The sequence below is a fragment of the Eschscholzia californica genome, unplaced genomic scaffold, assembly GCF_041429995.1.
Source record: "Eschscholzia californica isolate CP2 unplaced genomic scaffold, dmEscCali1.0.p SCAF_4, whole genome shotgun sequence".
Lineage (NCBI taxonomy): Eukaryota > Viridiplantae > Streptophyta > Magnoliopsida > Ranunculales > Papaveraceae > Eschscholzia > Eschscholzia californica.
In genome coordinates, this window is record NW_028238461.1 from 42,924,278 (window position 1) to 42,940,782 (window position 16,505).

Below are 16,505 nucleotides of genomic sequence, written 5' to 3' on the forward strand. Positions count from 1 at the left end.
TAGCTTCTTATCAAAAAAAGAAAAGAAAAAAGTTAACTAGTAAATGTATCTATTTGTTTGGGTGGTGAATTAGAAGTTGCAGTTGTCATGAAAACTGCCTCCCCAAGATTAGCTAAAATTTATATTTTTATAATAAAGTGAGTGATGACCCAACCATTTCAAACAAGTGAAGTAGTGACACTAGGAGAAATACAACACATAAAGGTACCTATATACTCTAGAAAACAACATATAATATTTTCTTTTAAAATAATCATATAACCTTTCTTGTCAAAATATAATACTACTTGAATGCCTTTAGCCCTTTATGGATGCTTGTCCACATGATTATTAAGCCAAATGGTTAGTTCCACAAATAATATTTGTAGGAATATGCTTTGTTTACCTGCTTACTTTCTAAGCATGATCTTAACAGGTAAATGTTGATCAAGAGGCCATTTACCTTTTATAATAGATGGTTAAAGAGACTAAAGGCCCGCCCAAAATGTTGTAGGTAAAGGTAAATTGTGAGGAGTCTCATACATAATCCGGAGACTTACAACATTTTGGACGGACCTTTAGCTCCTGCCTCTGAACTTAGTTTAGCATAAAAGAAACTATAGGATAGTTAACTTAGTTCTGAAGTACAAATTTTCATCAAAAAAAAAAAAAAAAGTTCCGAAGTACAAATGAAGCACCCATCCAAATACTTTAGCTAGGTCATAAAAATTGTCTTTTGACAAAAAAACAAAGAGTCACAAAAATTGTAATATTTAGGGTGGGGCTAAAAGACCAGCAGGTTATAGCTAGGTAGTGTTCTAATGGAGTCATGTGAATGATTTGGAAGAATGTGTGGGGAATTTAATTTCCAGAGGTCTCACGTTGTCATTCCAAATGATGAGGAGAAAAAGTGGGACCCTGATTTTGTAGTTTATTAAAAAAATGATTGGACAAGAAGCAATCCAGCTAGTCAGTCAGTCCTTGACAAACCAATGATTGCTAGCTAGTAACATGTCTTGATTAGCTATAAAGCTTAACTTCCTTAACTGTCTTTCTCTTTCTACCCATGTGAGTTTTCATGAGGCAAATCTAAGTAAGGATCATAGAGATCTGTGTCCTCGAGTTTTGTGTGATGATTGACTGACCTTCTACTATGATATCGGTACACCAACGTGAAATTGGTCCGAGTTTGTGGTGCCAAACGGGCGGATCCCCCCAGCCCATCCGTGAAACAAATATGGTGGTCCACGCAGTCTCTCTTCGGTTCTGTTTACTTTTCACACGTAGGAATGAGAATCGCTCCGAGACTTAGCTTCTCGGTCTCATCTTGTTCGGGAACCAAAATCTGTGTCATTCAATTTCTCCATCTGGTGCCGTCAAAATTACGAACTCCGGTTGACCGGACGAACCTCCTCGGTATCTTGCAAACTTCTGCCACTATATATTCATCACCAGATGGTTCATATGCAAAAGAAGAACTCCGACAAGTTGATATCGAAAGACAAAGAAACAACTTTCGCCGATGTTCTTTTTGTTATCGTAACCTTCTTGTCTGCGGGAAGAAGATGAAGTTACAGTCTTACAAGGTGAGTTTGATCCTCAAAGTAAAATATGCTCTGGTGAAATAGCTAGGGTCACAGCCGTTACGGTTGTCCTTTTTTTTTTTTTGAATTTCTTTATATAAATGTAACAGGTGATTTAATAAATACATTTGAAATGTAAATCTAAGTGAATATACAAAAGAAAACAGTGTTTTAGAGAAGTTTGTGATTCCATTTTACATTTATATTGAAATGTCACTACATGCTGATGCAGTAGGTCCCGCGCATTCGCCATGGTTCGCTGGCCTCAGGTTCTCTTTACCTCTGTTTAAGTCATCACAACTGTCTTTCACGAGATGAGATATCTACATTATTGATAACCAAAACACCAAGATCAGGTCTTAAGTAATCAAGAACCCATCATTTTTGGATGACTGAGTGCCAACAAAGATAAGAAGAAACTGCTACTTGTACTCAAGAAATACTTACAGTTCATGTGAAAACCGTACAACTATAAACTATGGAAACTTGTGTAAACCTTTCTTAGGGAGCTAAAAGAATAGATGGGTCCTTTAGGCGTAGAGAAAAATTGGATCAGGGAATTCAGGCCAGTTTTCTCAAATGAGCTTCTAAGATAGCTGAAAACAGTTTCTAAACTTAATTCCCGAATCATCTACGGAAAAATTATCATCCAATTCCAATCTAGATTTTTGGTCTGATTCTTACATCTATGGTATTGAGATTATAAAATGAATGGAACCTCACCTTCGTAAGCTTATATTTGTTCAGTAGGCAGTGGCTGAGAACTGAGAAGTCTTTCTACCTCATCATTCGCTTCAGCTTGAATTCTCCATCTCTACATAAATAAGGATACAAAGGAGTAAGAAAATCACTAATTTAGTATAAAGCAAGTGCTCTGAAATTAGATAATTTCACGTGGATTTCGCTTCTTGTATTTGATTAGACGCCGGAAAAGGTTTGACATCAACTGGTGAAACAAAGATCAAAATTTTCTGTAGTCAATCAACTTTTTCTTGGTTCCCATGTTATCTCTAATAGTGGTCCCACCTACATATCTGCGTAATATAAATAACCAATTCTTTCCACAAGTTTGAACCTAAGAAAGAAGTTGTTCGACATGGTATGGCAGTACCAGAGTTGAAGATTAAAATGCATTAAGGGTTAAATATCATTGGCATTGTCATTCCTATTGCAGAGTATTAGGGACAACACATTCACCCCGACATCTGTATAAATGTAAAATAAACAACCCTCTGTGTTCAAGCTTATAGAGCATTCCATTGTTTAACATGGTATCAGAGTAGAAGATCAAAAGGCTTCAAGGGTTTAATTCCTTCGTAGTGATAGCATGAGGAGGAAAAAAAGAAATGTATCAGAGGTGGTGCAGCCACCACTCTTATCTGCATAAATATAAAATGAACAATTTCTACCAGTTTTAATTTAAAAAATGGTTGTTTAATAGTATTGAAGTTCCAAATTCTTGCCTGCTCGAGGTTTTCTAGCTCCATAATTTGTTCAATTTGTTCTGCAATATTTTCCTGCTCATAGAAATGTAAATGGTGTTAGTTACCATATTCAATGTATAAATTGTAAGACTTGAACACATACAACATCAACTGAAAAAGCATAATCATGGTACTGACCGCATTGCTCACTGCTTCAGCAGCGAGAACGTCTGAATCCAGTTCCACTTCAATCTCAATCATTGAAGAAATCTGGGAAATCAAATGAGAAAAAATTTCATCAGAACAAAACGACAAAGATGACACACAAAGTTACTCCGCTTGAAACTTACTCTCGCATAACTATCAATAAGTTCAAGCCGTGCCATGAGGGAATTTTCCAAGCTTTCACGCACCTTTTGGACTCTACTTCTCCGAGCCCTAAAAGAAGTGGCAATTTAATATTGGGAGCATTCCAAAAAAAAATGACTACTTCATTTCAATACAAGAATAACTTGATTACAAGAAAAGTAGATAAAGTTTAACCGATAATTATGTTAAGAGGGAAAGCAATAAATGCTTAAAGGATTTCACCGATAAGAAGGTTCTCCCACAGCTAAAATTTTGTTCTCCAACTGGCACATCCGGGCCAACATCCAAACCTGTAAGAGAAGAATGTTTACAAAGTCATGTAATGCCTCCAGAGAAAATCTCACAGTCGTAAATATCTACGTAAATCCTACAAGGATAAACGTAAACTACTAAATGATTAGCCAAAGATAATCAGGCGTCCTCCTTGGTGAAGATCTTTTGAAACGATAATAAATAATGATGACTTTTTCCATCAAATAATGTTGTGACGTTAGAAAATAGATGGATGATTATCCCAGTGAAGATTACTATACAGTATACACTGGATATGTTTGTCCGGTTTTGCTCTTCTTTAACAACAGAACATCATCTCGTAACCTCATGAAAACTCATTAATGAACATGCACATGCACCACATCATTTGAAGGATATGCAACTGTACAAAATCATAACTCCATGAAATCATACCTCTTTCTCCGTGGCTTCCCTTAGATCCTTTATACGATTTTGAAGTAAATCATACTGAGCTAAAAGTTGCTGCTTGATGGCTACCACATCAACAGACCTCTGAGGCAGCTGAAACCATGAATATAAATTAGTGCATTGTAGGCACTCTGGCTTACAACTTCTTGCAAGCTGTTTATCCAAAACAGAGCAATGCATTTGGGGGTGGAGGCTGGATTTTTTCAGAGGACATATTGATAGGAAAATAAAGGGACCGAAATGAAAATCTTGCGACGCAATAAATTATAGATCAACAATACTCAGTTTTTCGGGCAAAAATGGTTTCTTGATTAGCTTTAGATTTCTGATCGTTCTGATATTTTTCTTTTACGAGATCTCCTGGATGGGAGACTTAAAGCCCTGCTTCAATTCATGGAGGGTCAAACAAAAATATATGGGAGAGATTAAATTTTCCGTACCCGATTTAGTTGAGGCAAAACTACATTGTTTAAAGTGGTTCCTACAGCGACGGATGCAACAGCCGCAACGGAAATGAACTGTGGCAAGCTGGGATTGATAATCCCTGAGGCAGCATCTCCAGTAGCCAACACAGCGAGTGCAGGAAAGAGGACTGATGGGCTAAGAAATGTCAGAGGTTTGTCTTTTATGGGAGCTCTTAACAATTCCGACTCCCGGCCATCTTTGTGATTTGTTAAACACATGGGCTCTCCCGGACTGAACCCAGGTGCTTTTGTATTAAATTGTATGGGTCCTACTTGACGATAAACATTTGATGGAGCTGCTAGAGATATTGTTACTCTTTCCCCTTCTCGTGCAGGAAGTTCAACTGTTTTAGTAGCAAATCTATGTGTACGTGCAGTTCCAGTTGGAGTTTGGACCTGAAAAGCGAATGCAGAAGAGGAATTCACAAGCACTTCTATACTAGCAAACTTTACGACGACATGGCACTGTATTACTTTCCATATTCACTGTCTACAATTAAACAAACTTGACACTCATGATGGAAGTAAAAAAACGAAAAGAGAGAAAATTTAACCAAATAACTAAGTTCGGTTTTTTATGCATACACTTTTGTTGGTGAAAACAAAGTAACCAACAATCATGTGCAATAAGCTAATAAGAGGAGTTTGCTACATAGAACAGTGGGTACAAGAAAATAGTAGTGCGTCTACGAGCTGTATGTTCAACCAGGTTTGAGCTAAACTAAGGCGAGGACCAACCACAAGTTCAACTCTTAAACCAATTTGCTTTTCTCATCCCGCCTCTTCCTAGCAGTAAGTCATACTGTCATACTATAATTACTTAAATCTGGAGTTCTTGGTCTTAGCCCACCCAGCCTTGTAAGTCAACTCCAATCATTGTCCAGGCCTCCACAGCGAACAATTTATGATTGTACCCAACTAGGTATGTTGGTATTACCCAGGATAGGTATCAAATATATCTGAGGCCAGTCAGGAAAAGTAACATGAACTCAGGCTAACTAAAAATTATCTGTTTAATTAGTTGATGCGCATCTGTCTTCATTCGACATCTATTTGACTAAGTGCAATACGGCAGCTTGTGAGTTGACTCGCTATTTGTGGTATTGGGGCTATGCATGTTTTGCGAAGGGCCATGTTCAAGGCTCTCACCATATAAAACTGACTCTCAACTATGTCCTCTATTATGCTTTTTACAATGTGGATCTAGATTTACTGTTGAAATGATGTAATAGACATCAAATATAGGGCTTATGCCAATTTACTTGAAATTATTATGGTTGCTTATTCTGTCATTATTTATCCATTACCCCATATTACTATCGATTACTTATTGTGCATCCAATGTATAATATTCAGCTGCAGAATCCTACAAAAGTTCGAGGAATGAAATGCACCTCTTATAAATGCTAAAAAAGATCTTTCGCGAACTCTAGTATTACTATAAAGAGAATGTGTACCACAATAGAATGAACAGCAGCAGGGATCTTCTGCTTCATTACTTGTAGGAACCTCAGTGCCCTTTCCCATGCTGAAATATCCATGCTGCGTTCGGCAGGAGGAGATCCTTAGAAAAATTGAATATCAAAGGATCAAAAGGTGAAACGTAATAGTAATTTGAAGGAACCAAGAAGTGGAACGCAAAAAAATAGAAGAATGTCCAATAATCTTCAGGATATTTAGTAAACGTATTCTAGGTTTTAAATTTTAGTATTTTTGTAACAATTAATTTAATAACACTAAGAAAAAATGCCACCCTTTTATAATGTAACTGCAACCACCGAATATGACAAGATCTTGTCAGAGAAAACATAACTAGTAGCAGTACAAATCCGACTGAAAAAGAAACATAGTGTCATATTTTTATTACTTAATAGGAGGTCCAAAGTATAGTTGTCTTTGGTGGAAAAGCGAATACGACCTCCATACATGTAGAGAAACTATTTAGCCAAATATAAGAGGAAAAGAATATGTTGAATTGACAGTAGATAGAATCTGACCTGATTTCTTCTGATTCAATACTAACTATCTCCCCAGAAACAAGCTCATACTGGTAGCGGCACTTGGCACAGGATGCTATCTGCAGGAAATGTATACTTCGACAAGTTACGAATATGCATGTCAGAGAAACCCTAAAGGTTTCTTCACTATGACGTGACAAAAGCTGATCGAAGGTGTTGGCTACCTGGTCAACACCAGATCACCCAAGTGTTCTTCAAATTACACAAAACGCTTTCAAACATAAAGTACTGAAAGAAAGGGCATCTTTTAAATGCATACTTGACTACCATGTTGGGGTTGTGCAACAGCAATAGCTATCATACAACTCGGACATCTCACAACCTTCCCAAAGGGCATCTGCAGATCATTCAAATCGTACTTTAGCAGTTCGAAAGTAATATAGTTAGTAATATTTTTTGGTTAGGCTACAAAATAGATGCACATAAGAAAAGAAAACTAATTATAGAGAATTTACTAAATTACAACTGATTTAATCACATACAGAGTGGTGTACTAAGTGAAGAGTGTCAAGGACAACAATGCAACTGATTTTGGCTATAAATTAGTAACAGATTTTTCCTGGAGTTTTTAGTAGGGTTTAAAACAGATAAAAGTAGTCATTTTGGGGGAACTACGGATTGATCACTTTGGCTCGTTTATTCCTAGGTTTACACTGTAACCTGCAACATTGAGATGTTGCTTTGGTTCTTGCTTTTTCATGTGATCGCACCACTGGAAGGAGACGGAGGGAACTTCTATTTATTATCGTAATGCTTGTTAAATCTAAACCTGGTTTGTGAACTGTGCGTACTCCACATCTGACCTTGAAGCTCAAAAAGACCAATAATGATTAACTGAAACTCTGAAAGTATATTGTATCTATGATAAATCTATGCATCCAATTGGTAAACTGTTCAACAAGTGAACAGGAATCAAAAGATTATAGAAAACTATCAGAGGCAGAAAGGCTACTTGGTAAAAAAGTCAATAAGACATACCTCCTCACCAGAAGAAACTCCGACTCGGCAAACCTCGTTTACTGCCCTGATAGCATCGGAAACTCTCAACGATGCTGCAAGCCCTAGAACTAGTGTAGCGTAAGTGTGTACATCCGGTCTTGTCCACTTCCATCCCTCAACAGAAGAACCTATTTGCCGCACACAAAAGAAAAAAGCATTATATGTAAATATACTATAGCTCATGGTATCAGGATTCAGGATCGAAAACGTAAGAAGACAACTGTTTTATGAAGAAAACTCTTGTACACATCTTGACTGTCAAATAGGCAAAACCACTCATATCAAGCGAACAAAAATTACAAGTATTAGTAGTTTACGGGTAAATTTATGCAGAAGCTAGTTCAAAGTCCTGTATAATATATCTGGCATCAAGACTTCTCCAGGAAGACGCAAAGTTTTATGAAGAAGGCGAAGAATGGACAAATTACCGAGCCTGACTACCAAGGCAGACTTGGTAGCTCAAGCTCCGTCCTAAGTTGAAAGAAGTCATCATGCAAGAATTGCATCCCGATCCGACCTGCAGGTTTCAAAACTGAAGCCCACAAAAACTCTACATACGGATCCCCATAGGAACATTGTTTATTTGATTTTTCATATCAAGATTTTGGGAACGAGAATGGTTCTTAGAAATTGAGCAACACTAGCAATCCTCAATACTCAAACCAGTACATGTATAAAGACATTACATAACTCGAAATACTAGCATAAAACAGAGTAGCTAATATTACTTCTTATTATTAGGACTAGAACACGGATAATTGGAGGATTACAACTGAAAACCTAATTACTCAAATACATATTTTAGCAATCAGCTGGAACAATTTTCTAAATGTGCATCCAGAGTAGAGCAAACAAATTTGGCAATTAAAGTTTGAGACAACTTCTAGTTTAGACTGAAATAATGAATGAATGAATGAATGAATATACCTTGATCGAAGCTTGATCTCATGGCAGAGAAAATAGATAAAGCCAAATATGAATTACTCCGTTCCAAAGCTGCTTTAATTATCAAACAAGAATCAGAAGTGCCAATAATACCTCCATTTATCTGACTAGTATTATTTTCAGCAATCATCTCTATAACTTCATCTGCATCTTTAGCAGTTGAAATTCTACTAAGAAGAATTTCATCATTTAACAACATCGATTCCTTATCATTCTCCTCCTCCTCCGCCTTGTTTATATCATCTTCTTTATCACTTGAATTAGCTTTGATTTTTAAGTTATTCGAACTAAACGAAGAGGAATTAATAGAGAAACAGATGAAATTCCTAGAAGAATATCTGGAAGTGAGATTATTACTGGTTTCTTTGTTGTTTGAAGATATTTCAGATAAGCGTGGAGAAGGATGAGAGAGCCAAGTATAACCTAAGTTCACAGCCATCAACTCTCTCTCTCTCTCTCTCTCTCTCCTCTCTCTCTCTCTAAAAATGAAGATTTAGGTGAAGAGGTTTTCTCTCTCTAGAAGTTGGGGGAGATAAAGATTACGAAGGAGAGGTCGAAGGAGGAGAGAGTGATGATGGAACTTCCAAATTAGTATAACTTAGTTTTATCCAAGAAAAAACTAATGGATAAAATATTACACAATTAGCGATAACTACTACCGTTGGATTTGACTAAAAGATGAATCGAACGGAGGAGGTAGGGAGAGAGAGGGAAGTGAAAAGAAAAACTGAATGGAGGTGCGGGGAATCGAACCCCGTGCCTCTCGCATGCGAAGCGAGCGCTCTACCATATGAGCTACACCCCCGTTGTTGTTCTACTTCTGTATATAGAATTATATATAAAGTTATTCTATTGTAAGCTCTTGAATGAAGCATAGTTTGGGATGAGGGGCAGGGACGGATCCAGGATTTTTAGTCAGGGGGGTGCGGATTTACATACTTAAATAAGTTTTTTCTTTTGCAAACACAATGGTTAACAAACTATTTATCTTCATTAATTATATTAATACATCAACAATTACAAACACAATTGACCTTTAGGAAAGTTCATATTTTGAAATGTTCACATAATCGATTCGTTGTTAGTTTCACTAAAAACTTTTTTTTTCAATAAGGACTACTAAACTATCATTCAGGCATGAATAACTCGTCTTATTTTTTAAGCGTGTTTTAACTAGTTTCATCGCTGAAAAAATTCTTTCAACGGAGGCAGTTGCAGCCGGCAACGTTAGTGCTAAAGTGATAAGAAAATAAACTAAATGATATGTTTTATCTCTCTTAGTTTCTACCAATGTTCTAGCAAGAGCTTCAATCCCATCTAAATTTGAGAAATCATCATTCTGCCTCATATCGTAAATGTAGTTATCAAGCTGAGAACTAAGTAGCATAGTTTCAAGCCTACTGAAATCAGACGGATAAAATTCAGAAAGAAGCATCAACTCACTTTTGTCGAAAAGTGGAAAACCTCTAGATGGACTCAAACATGCCATACAACGAAGCAACTCGGTATTCTTCTTAGTGAAACGAGCATTTAATTCTTGAAGTTGCATATCAATACCGGCATAGAAAATCTCCACTTGATAGTGATAAATGTTTCTAACTTGTTGTGCATTCTTCCTGCTTTCAATATTATGTTTTTCACGCAAAGTAGAAACACTTTGAACCAAATGATGATCACTCATAGTCTCGTACATATTGGATTGTAGCTTTTGATGATTCAACAAAATCCATGGCAGTCACAATACCTTGTCTTTTCTTTTGATGAATTTTATAGGGTTTATGGTAGATGAATTGAAGTTTGTAGGGATTTATGGTAGATGAATTGAAATTTATAAGATTTATGATAGATGAATTGAATTTTATAGGGGTAGGGTAGTTGAATTGAATTTTATAGGGATTTATGGTAGTTGAATTTAATAATTTCAATATATAAAAAGTAAAAAAAACTTAAAAATTGTTTATCATGAGACTCGAAATGCGAACCTCAAGCTCGCACTCACCCACAACTCAACTCTCCTAAACCACTAAGCCAAACTCTACTTGATGTTAACTATCCACACGATTTGATATATACAGGTATATACACATATATACACATATATACAAAAATAATACTTTGGAATGATAGTAGAGGGATTCGAACCCTTGACCACACTGTCATGGCAGACACCACCCCCACACTTTAACCATTGAGCCAGGCTATTCTTTTTGTCTTCTTAATACATTAGTAGATATATGTTTAGATAAACCTATACATATAAAAAGCATTACTACTTCTAATATTTTTTTTCGGGAGGATCCAGGGGGTGCGGCCGCACCCCTTCGCACCCCCATGGATCCGCCCCTGATGAGGGGGTTAGGCCCGTTAGGGTAGGATTTTGGCCTGCGGCCTGGAACCTACCTGCGTGTGAAGGGTATGTCATATGTGGGTGCTTAAGGACCGAGTCGGTTAAAGCCCACCGAATAGATTTTTGAGTGGATGGACGTGGGAGAAAGGGCGTACTACCCTAGTCCGTCTATTAAGGGTGTTTGTTTATCAATCTGTAATATCCGCCCATAAGTTCGAACGAATAAGAACCACTAGATGTTCAGTGTAAGATTATATTAGATTAGATTAGGTATAATCTTCAAAATCAAGAGAACCCATCCCTTTTCTTTCATTTTCTCTTCGACTCTCTTCTATTTTTGTTTCTTCTAATGACGAAATCCTAATCCTTAATCAGAACCACGATGTTTTCCTTTCTTCTGATTTTTTTCTGAAGAACTTCTCTCTCTAGAAGTGTTGAATCATTTGTTTCATTTACTTTCTACTTTAAGACACACTAACTCGGTCTATAAACGGTAACTTATCGGATACAGGCATATTCATATCCGATAAGTTATCTTTTATCCGATAAGCTATCCGATAATTATCTTATTATCCGACAGATGTTATAAATCAATATCTGAATCCGAGCCGAAACAAAAACAAAATTTTATATTTTTAATCATTAGATCTAAATAATAAATCTCAACCGTACATTTTGTATATTATTATTAATAAATTTTTATTTTTATTATTTTTTTACATTACTTATCTGATACGGATATTTATCGGATCGGATATTGGTGTATCCGATAAGAAATATCTGATATCCGAAATTTCATATATTTTCTTAAAATTCGAATACGATTACGGATTAGATGTCGAATATTCGGATATCCATTGACAGGATTTTTTAAGCCCCCAACTCTAATGTCGACATCATGTATTTGTGTCATCATCAAAGGATTTTCTAATATATGAACTTTTATCTTGGTGTTTTAATTTTGCTGGTATTGTTCTCTAAGTTAATGAAATTGGTGAATTTTCTTTCATTCAACGAAGTGTTTCTTATGGTGGCTAGTCACATACACTTCGAATCTAGAATAATAGTAGATATTTTTAACATTTTTATAACGTGGTTAACTATGACTTATTTTTATTAATTTGCCCATATTTTTTTTGAGATAAATATTTTTCTTTTGGTGTAGCTTAGTTTTTTTTTTAACATAACATCTATTGATTGATAATTAAAAGAGATACATTGATGTTAGGGTGAGATAAAGTGTAGTTAGGAAAACAAGTAGCGACAGTTGTGTTGTTCTTCCTAGAGTTAACAGCAAGGTTATGAGGTTTACTGTTGAACTTACTATTTACATGCACGAAGGAGATACTAGTAAAGGATGGGACTAGCTTCTGGACTTCTTTCAAAATAAGTTTAGAGCCTCAGAGGGTAAAATTTCTCCTCCCATTCAACAAGTTGCTGACATTGACCGAGTTGCCTTCCAGAATAACTTGTTGGATGCCATGATTTCTTGACCACCACTTCAGAACCAGATGTAGTTCATACCTCACTCAAAGAACCAAATGGAAAAAGAAATTTATAGCTTCAAAAAAGCCACACAATTTCTTAAGGGCGGAATCAAAAGATTCCAAGATTACCCCTCAGTATTCTCTCGCTAGAGAAGTCATGTCCCATTGCAATCCGAATAGATCGCGATCGAACACCTGGTAAATATGGTCGCTAACTATGTATGAGTTGAAAGACTCAACGAAGTCAGCAGAATCGTGCAAACAAGCTGGAAAGGGTGAAAGGTGAAGTAGAAAACCATAGCTGGCGAGAAATATGGTCAAAATTGAGGCCACCGTTGTAGTGCTAACCAAGATGGGAGGAGCCCGGTACCATAACAAGTGCGGAGATAAACCGATATAGACTGTAGCTTCAGAGAAAGCTGGTAGTCCCAAAGGAGTTTCAGAACTAAAGCTCGACCGTTTTCCTGGGTCAAAAGTCTGACCGAACATATAGAGTACCCAAACCCTTTGTATTATTCCTGGATCAAACGACTGGCCCAAATAGTGGAATAAACAATTCCAACAATAAAATATGATTTTGGGCCACCAAGCTATCCCAAGGCCCACTATGGGGTACGACCCATGTACTGAACTAGAATGTACACATACGCCACACGTGTAACTCCTCGGGTTAACCATTGTCGTGCAAGTGACATGTGCACTATCTTCTTCCCCCAAACTATTGTTGTTGCCGACGTCGGAGGAGAGCTCGGACACCATCAAGCCATGGCAAAGAAAATCAAACAGGTAAATGAAGTATGGTTGTTCCATTTGAGGGCAACAAGTCTCCAGAGAAGGAAGCTAAGAAAGACTAATCCTAGAGCTCTCTTAAGGGTTACAAACACTTAAAAACAAAACAAGAAAAACTGATACAAAATATATAATCCAGATCAAAAGAGAAAGTACTAAACAACAATGAACAAACAAAACCTAAATAATGAAACTAAAGCTGAAACTAAAACTAAAACCTAATACATAAGATAAAAATCTTCTCCCTGCAGATTGGGTTCAGGGGTACCCTTATCCCCGACTGTTTCCAGCCAAGATCCATGATTGATGCAAGAAAGATTAGGATGAGAAGGAGTTGAAGGTAGATCTGGTTTCTCTCTCTAGAAAATGGAAAAAATGTTAATAGAAAGGGTTTTTAACATGATAGATCTGTACCTAAATCTTAAGAAATGATAAGGATCAGACCCAAGAAGGATCAATACAAGGTTTTCTCTATGATCTTGGTAGAAACTATTTGAATCTACTTTCTCTCTAAAGTTAGAGAGAGAAGCTCTCGGTTTCATATAGACAAATTGAGCAATGGCGTAGCTTAGTTTGACTTTGATATTTGGATCCTATTGTATGTTTTTAATTTTTTAATTTGATAGGTATATTCACTACAAACCCTCATGAGACACAACTCGCCCACTAGGTTTAACGACTTGTTGCACGTGCTATGCGCAACCGCGATTGCCGACAAAAGTGTGTTAAGGTATATTTTCTTAGCAGTATTTCTCTATTTTGCTTAGGGACCAACAAAATATAAGTTTGAGGATGTTTGATGAGTTCGTTAGAACTCAATTATTTATTGTCAATTTACGTTTTTAGTCATTAAGTTTGATAAAACTAATGAAGTTTGCTATTTTTTTTCGAAAATGTCCAAAGATGTGAAGTAGATATTTACGGAGAATTGACGCATGACGCGTGATTTGATAAACAAAAAGATTGTTCAGTAGAACTAAAGTTAGTTTGGGTCGTTTCGCAATAGACGTCTCCCATTAATTCTTCTTCCCTTCATCATGTTTGAAGATACGTAACAGGGGTGCTTTGCAGAATCGTAAACTAAAGGGGCTTAAAGTAGAAGCGTGAGACTGAAAAGGACCAAACTTCACCTGGTCCAAAATGTTAAATTGGGCTTATAAATCGAACTTGAAATGAAATTGGATTTTCAATTTGACCTACCTCTACCCTATTAAAGGAACCAAGGGAGCATATACTAAAGGGAGATGTGCTTAGGCATAATTGGGATCATCGTTTCTCTAAGACATTAATCATTTTGGGGAAATTCTTGGAACATATTGGGAAGTAAATTTTGAATGGATGAGTAATGGTGAACTTGGGGACAATGAGCCAATAACATCTTCATCGAAATATCAGTTTCTAATATTTTTCTAATTAACTGTACACAAAGAGAAACAAAAGATAAATGAGAAAACTTGTAATTTCGGTGAAGATGTTGTTGTCCCCGAATTCACAAACGTTATTTCCCTTAACAAAATGTGATTCCAAATTGTGCTCCAAGAATTGTCTTAAATCGATTAATGCTTGTAGCTACATGATGATTCTAGTTATGACTAGCCAGATCTCTCCTTAGTTGGTACTTCCTCGTTTTCCTTTAATAAAGTACACGTGGGTCGAATTAGAACGGTGGCCTCAGTTTGACTTTTGGGCTCAAGGAGGAGTGGACATTTTCATTTTCACATTTTCAACTTAAGTCCTTGTATGTAATGGAAAAACTGATTTTATCTAAGAAATCTGAGTTTTCTTTGAAAGAATCACCATAAGAGTTAATTTCGTTTTGGTTCCCAGTTTATGGCCAACTCACCCTTTTTACCCCCATAAGTTTATGGGCTTCTTATTTGGCCCCCAATTGTGTCTGGGAATATGATTTGGCTCCTAAATTTTGTCAACCCTTCCACTCCTACCCTCATGATATTTTTGTAATTAAATTTGTTTCTAATTGTCAAACTCATATTTATTTTGTTTCCATCTCTTTCTTCCACTCATCATTCTCTTTCCTCCACCACACCATTTTTTACTCAAGATGGTAGGCGGAGAAAAGTCGTTTGCTTGCCACTATTTTTCGGCGACAAATTTTTATTTTTATTTTTTATTTTTTCCACATCTCCTTCTTTTTCTTTCTATCTTCTCTTCCATCTCCCTCCATCCCTCTCTCTTCATCTTCTTCCATTTTTCTCTTCTATCTCCCTTTCTCTCTTCCATCTTCTTCCCTCCCACTCTTCAATCTCCCTTTCTCTAACCATCCCCCTCTACCCATCTTTTTGTTCGTCGAATTCTACTTTAGATCTTCTGTCTTATATTTCTAATAATCATTTAATGAAGTAGTAGATATCTTTGCATTCCGTTCAAAAATTTCATGAGGGAGAGGGGGGGGGGGGGGGGGTACTCGTGGTGCTACAAGAGATAAAAAAAAAAGAGCTCTCTAAAATACCCTTGCATAGCTAATAGCTCGTTGAACATATGGAGAGAGCCACAGAGATCAATCACCTCATACATAACAAACGACGAAATTACACGAGTTGCCTTAGCGAAAGGGCAGAACCCCTTCGCCATTACTTCGTCTGGATTTCGAAATCCCAAATCGAGATGAAGCCCCTCTATGTCTGGATTATCAGACGAAGAGGGAGAAGTTCCGGCGGTTCCTTGCCCCCGAAACAGAGAAGGGGGAAGGTTAGAAGATAAAGAGACAAGGAAGATAGAGAGAGACAAAGAAGATAGAGAGGGGAAGAAGGTAGGAAAGATGAAGATGTGAATTTTTTTTAGAAAACTTAGGTCGCTGGAAATTAAAACTCGTCTTTATTCCGGCGACCTTCTAAGGTTGAAGATGATGAGGTGAAAATGAATAAATATGAGTTAGACAGACAAAACAAAATTTTATAATTACAAAAAAGTCATGAGGTCAGGATTGGAAGATTTGCCAAAGTTAGAAGGCCAAATAAGAAACCAGACACTTATGGAGGCCAAAAACGGTGAGTTGGTCACAAACTGGGGGTGCCAAAGCGGAATTAACCCTAAATTTTTTTTATCTTACCTCCAAATACATGTTTTCACTCAGAATATTATTACTTAGAGTTCAATGATTCTTGAGAGCTCATGATTATAAACCTCCTCCATTAATGAGGATTCTTGAACTTAACTCCCTCCAATAAAGAAGCTTCTTGAAATATCAAACTTCTCCAATAATAAAGCTTCATTAAGCCAATTTTCTCCACTAATAGTGTTTATGGTGGATGATTGTGGGGATAGTTGGTGGTAATTGTGGGTGGTGGTGGTAAGGTTTGAAGATGAAAGACGGCATAAAAACAAAAATAAACTTTAATTCAATTTGGTCCATGAAAATATTTCATTTTAGCCCCTATT

At 36.6% G+C, this 16,505-nt stretch overlaps 1 protein-coding gene and 1 non-coding gene across 3 annotated transcripts; both read right to left on the reverse strand.

The window, feature by feature from the left end:
- Positions 1-1,570: 1,570 nt before the first annotated feature.
- LOC147544876 (Pentatricopeptide repeat (PPR) superfamily protein) lies at positions 1,571-9,103 on the reverse strand. 2 transcript variants are annotated; one of them, XM_086635247.1, is made up of 13 exons: positions 8,466-9,103; positions 7,518-7,666; positions 6,799-6,876; positions 6,519-6,598; positions 5,979-6,063; positions 4,498-4,917; positions 4,043-4,150; positions 3,578-3,645; positions 3,337-3,424; positions 3,185-3,256; positions 3,026-3,079; positions 2,296-2,376; positions 1,571-1,885 (listed from the first exon to the last, which is right to left on the reverse strand). In XM_086635247.1, exons 1-12 carry the CDS (start codon positions 8,920-8,922, stop codon positions 2,296-2,298), a joined length of 1,740 nt encoding a protein of 579 aa, XP_086491373.1. In that variant the 5' UTR covers positions 8,923-9,103; the 3' UTR covers positions 1,571-1,885. The 2 variants fall into 2 exon arrangements, with proteins under 2 accessions (XP_086491373.1, XP_086491372.1); XM_086635246.1 differs by having other exon boundaries at positions 2,286-2,376.
- Positions 9,104-9,215: 112 nt separating this feature from the next.
- Positions 9,216-9,288, reverse strand: TRNAA-CGC (transfer RNA alanine (anticodon CGC)). The gene has a single exon. It is a non-coding gene; the product is annotated as a tRNA-Ala (tRNA).
- Between the last annotated feature and the right edge of the window lie 7,217 nt (positions 9,289-16,505).

Bases quoted from the DNA above. Each gene is read 5' to 3' on its own strand.
- LOC147544876 (XM_086635247.1), bottom strand. From the start codon at position 8,922: ATGGCTGTGAACTTAGGTTATACTTGGCTCTCTCATCCTTCTCCACGC. The intron at 6,877-7,517 runs GTATGTCTTATT...AATGATCTGCAG, and splicing joins GAGTTTCTTCTGGTGAGGAG to ATGCCCTTTGGGAAGGTTGT. The intron at 6,064-6,518 runs GTCAGATTCTAT...TGCCGAACGCAG, and splicing joins ATTGAATCAGAAGAAATCAG to CATGGATATTTCAGCATGGG.